The sequence below is a fragment of the Physella acuta genome, unplaced genomic scaffold (genome assembly GCF_028476545.2).
Source record: "Physella acuta isolate Inbredline_101_S28 unplaced genomic scaffold, ASM2847654v3 ptg000685l, whole genome shotgun sequence".
Lineage (NCBI taxonomy): Eukaryota > Metazoa > Mollusca > Gastropoda > Physidae > Physella > Physella acuta.
In genome coordinates, this window is record NW_026732204.1 from 48452 (window position 1) to 52500 (window position 4049).

The following is a 4049-nucleotide window of genomic DNA, read 5'->3' on the forward strand; positions in this document are numbered from 1 at the left end:
ATTTAACCGGATGGGGAAATTTAGGCAGAAATGGAAATTTAACCGGAAACGAAATTTCAGTGAAAAAGGACATTTAACCTGAATCAGCATTTTTACCGGATCCGTAAATTTAGCCGGATACGGAAATTTAGGCGGAAACGAAATTTTATTGAAAATGGAACATTATTAGAAATCGGCATTTTACCGGATTCGGAAATGTAGGCAGAAACGTAAATGCAATTGGAAACGAAATTTCATTGAAAAACAAAATTTATGTTGAATCGGCATTTTAACTGGATCCGTAAATCCGGAAAGGGATTTTAGGCGGAAAGGGAAATTTAATAGAAAACGAAATTTTATTGAAAACATAACTTTATCATAACTTGAACTCTGAGTGTCAAGGGTTAGCTTAGGTGCAATGTTTAGGGGTATGTACAATAACTACATGTAGATCAAGGTTACAAGATACAATATTGAGGCAATTTCTAGATTTAGAGTCTATAAACAATAAATAATGGCGTCGTTGATTGTTAAATACAAAATAGAATTAAAAATCGAATGCCGAAAACGATACACAATAATAATGACGTCATTGTAAATAGAGACAAAAACTTAAACGCCTAATTTAATTGTCTAATTTTAGAACTGTATTTAGATATATAAAAAATATACAGGAAAAGTAATATAGATTTATATAGTAAGCTTAAGCATCAGAATTAAAGTTAGTGATATTAGGTTTTTTATTTCAGGTTAAATTTCGGGATCAGGTTAAAATACCGGTTAAGAATAAAGTTCCGTTTTCAATTAAATCCCTAAAAATGGTTGCGACTTCGGTTAATTATCAGTTTGTTCTAAATTTCCGTTTTAGTCAAATTCCGTCTCCCGCTAAAGTTTCAGTTTAATTTTGAGTTCCTGTTCAGTTTCCTGACCTAACTTTTAATTCAATCAAATTTTGAGTAATTTCCGTTGACCGGAAGTAGTACTTTACACTTTTTCTGATTTCTAAAAAAGAGCACTTTTACAAGACCGATTTCTTTAGAACTTTCACGTAAGTCAAGACTCGACGACAATGCACTTTCAGATCAAATGTGATTAATTAAATGCTTAATTCCTTTTTTTTCAAATTAATCAATGTCATTTTACGGAGTACTAATTTTCCGCTATATTATACACACATCATTCGCGTTCCTTTGGTACGCTATAATTTTTTCCACTCCATTCTTTTCTGATTTAAAAAAAATTAATTATCTAAAAAAATAAATTAAAAAAAGCATTTGTCTAGCCCGATTGCACTGAAAGTGCCTTCCCAAATACTGTTATATAAAATTTATACGAATAAAATTTGACCGAAAACCATTTGCGCACCAGTTTCGACCCATGATGACAGACAAAAGCACGAGAGACAAAAGAACCAGGAAGCAAGTTAAATAAAAGCTTGTAAAATCATTTATACTGCACAACTGCACCGAGAGTGCTGTCCCTTTTATTTTTTTATATAAGAATATAAGAGAAAGTTCACTCCCTCTTTGTTGATTTTTTTTTGTAATATTGCAGGACAGATGTAATATATTTGTCCTCATCAAGTAGAAGCGCCAATCAGACAAAACTCATTATCTAATGAAAAATTACACTTTATTTTAACATGCAAATAAAAAGTACAAGCACTTTGTGAAAATAGCAGTAAGTTATTATTTAAAAAGCACTTTTTAAAAATAGCAGTAAGTAGTTTATGACAGTAATATAATTTAAAAAAGCACTTAGTCCTAGTCTTAAACTTAAACCTAAGCCTAATAAAATATCGTTAACGCAATACAGTGGTAGTGGTGTTAAGATAACTGAAAAAAAAACATTAATATTATTGTACATGAATGTAATATTTTTTAAATTTCATCACTTGTGACATATAACATTAAAAATGTATCAAAACAGTAGGATTAAAAGCTAAACACTTTGATAATAATTTTGAAAATCCATTAATTTTTAAGCAATGGGAGATTACTTTTATCTTTTCCTTCATTAGTTATCAATTAAAATTTAATATGTTCTTAATAAAAACAGCAGTAAAAATACATTTCCAAAAAATAATTTTAAAAAAAACAACAACAGTTTTAAACAGTCAAAGAACAGAAATCAGGAGTAAATATAAAAAATGTGCATACAGCATTTAATAAAATTAATCTTACAATTTACAAAATAACAAAATCAGTAATTAAACAAGTGTGGTTTGTGAAATAGACACGAACAAAATATAGCATATACAGATAACAATTAGAAAAAACAATATACAGTAAACTATTATAAAAAACATTAATTTCAAATAATTGTTTCAGCAACTGTTTAGAATGTAGCTGCCCATCCGGTATCTGCTGGCAATACAGTATTTGTATTTGTATTGAGAACCGTTGCTGTGCTAGTTTTTCACCTCTGCAGTATAGGTCGATATGACCTAAAACTACCCATATTACCGGGTCATCTTGTTATTTAGAGCTATTCGACGAGACGCCTATACTTTATTTTAGGAACCTATTTAAAACACTTAATACCTTAACCTAAACATCATTTGGCTTTTAAGGACAAAAAAACACCAAATCTGCTGAGTAACAGTATTGCTTTCAATAAAATTACTGATAGTAAAAATGTATCGTATATAGCTTTAGTTTCAGACTCTGGGGATTTCATACATGGATCATAAAACAAATGATGCGGACCGGGTAAAAGTCACCTGTATGATATATAATTTTGAAGGTTCGCCTAGCATTGTCATTTTAAATTGGTCAAATAGTGACACAATTAAATGACTTATCGTAGACTCACAAGGCACGGTGCATGGGGGGAGAAGACGAGGAAGGCAAAAAAGATGGCCGGATGACACAGGGGAACTAGATAAAAATGTTGGAGTAGGACGCATTCTTTTTTTTTTTTATTGTTTGAAAAATCATGTCATAACGAAGAAACAATTAAATAAATGAGAAATTAAATTGGTCATTGCATCTACCTTGTACTCTTGAAAATATTTCATTTTACTTCGTAATATGTGGCTTGTGATGACCAATTTCAGTATATAGATATGGCTAAGGTATGTTTACTTTCTTCGATGTTGGACTGGTATCTTCAAAAACGCTTGTCTAAGACTTTGCGATCGAAGTATCGTTATGAGAATTTTCATAATAACGAAAATATTTTGTTCATTCCTTTAGGTCCAAGTGGGTCATATTTATAAATCAAGCGGTTTTCTAATTTTTTTCTTTCCTCAGTATTCCTACACGACCTAACAGCGGTTATACTGAAATCTTCCAGCCGTCTATGGTCAGGCGCATTAAAATGGACAGCGACTGGGCATTTAGTTTTCTTTCTTATAGATGTTATATGTTGGCCAGCTCTTTGAGACAGCTTCACGCCAGTCTGACCAATATAACACTCATGACAAAGTTTACATTTGATCACATACACGACACCGCGAGAGAGACAGGTGAAGTGTTCACGCACACGCATGGCGCCACCAGGAAATCGTATGGAGTTTGTTTCAAACGTGTACTGGCAGAGTTTACAGTTCTTTATTTTACAAGGGCTAGTTCCAGGCGGGGAAAGACTTGGGAGTCTCTTGTGAACAAGTATGTCCCACAGGCTAGGGTTAGGCTTATAAATAACTTCAGGTAGGTTTTTGAAAAGACTACCGAAGTCTGGATCAGAAGATAAAATATTAAAATTACGAAGTAAGATATCTTTCACTGATTTGCTGTGCGGGTGATACGGTAGAAAAAGTTTCAATCTCTCAGTTGTTGTCTTCGATCCCCGTAAGAAATACGAATCTCTGGAAAAGCGAGATACATGTTTTAGTGCTTTTTTAAATTGAAGTTCAGGGTAAAGACATTGCCTGAAAAACCCAAACATCTCTTGTGCTTTCATCGAGAAGTCATTATCGTTTGTACAAGCACGTCGAAGTTGTGATAATTGGGACTGCAGAATTTCTTCTTTATAAGCTTTTGGGTGAGATGACGTATATAGCAAATAATCAAATGAGTTGGGGTCAAATACAATTTCAGTTCTTATGAAAGGTGCATCATTATGTA

At 32.3% G+C, this 4049-nt stretch overlaps 1 protein-coding gene across 1 annotated transcript in view; it reads right to left on the reverse strand.

Moving 5' to 3' along the window:
- Positions 1–3141: 3141 nt before the first annotated feature.
- The window catches only part of LOC131949279 (uncharacterized), a 1785-nt gene continuing 877 nt past the window's right edge, over positions 3142–4049 (reverse strand). The window contains exon 1 of the mRNA XM_059311095.1: positions 3142–4049. This exon is cut by the window's right edge and continues 877 nt beyond it. Within this exon, the coding sequence (XP_059167078.1) occupies positions 3142–4049 (908 nt within the window).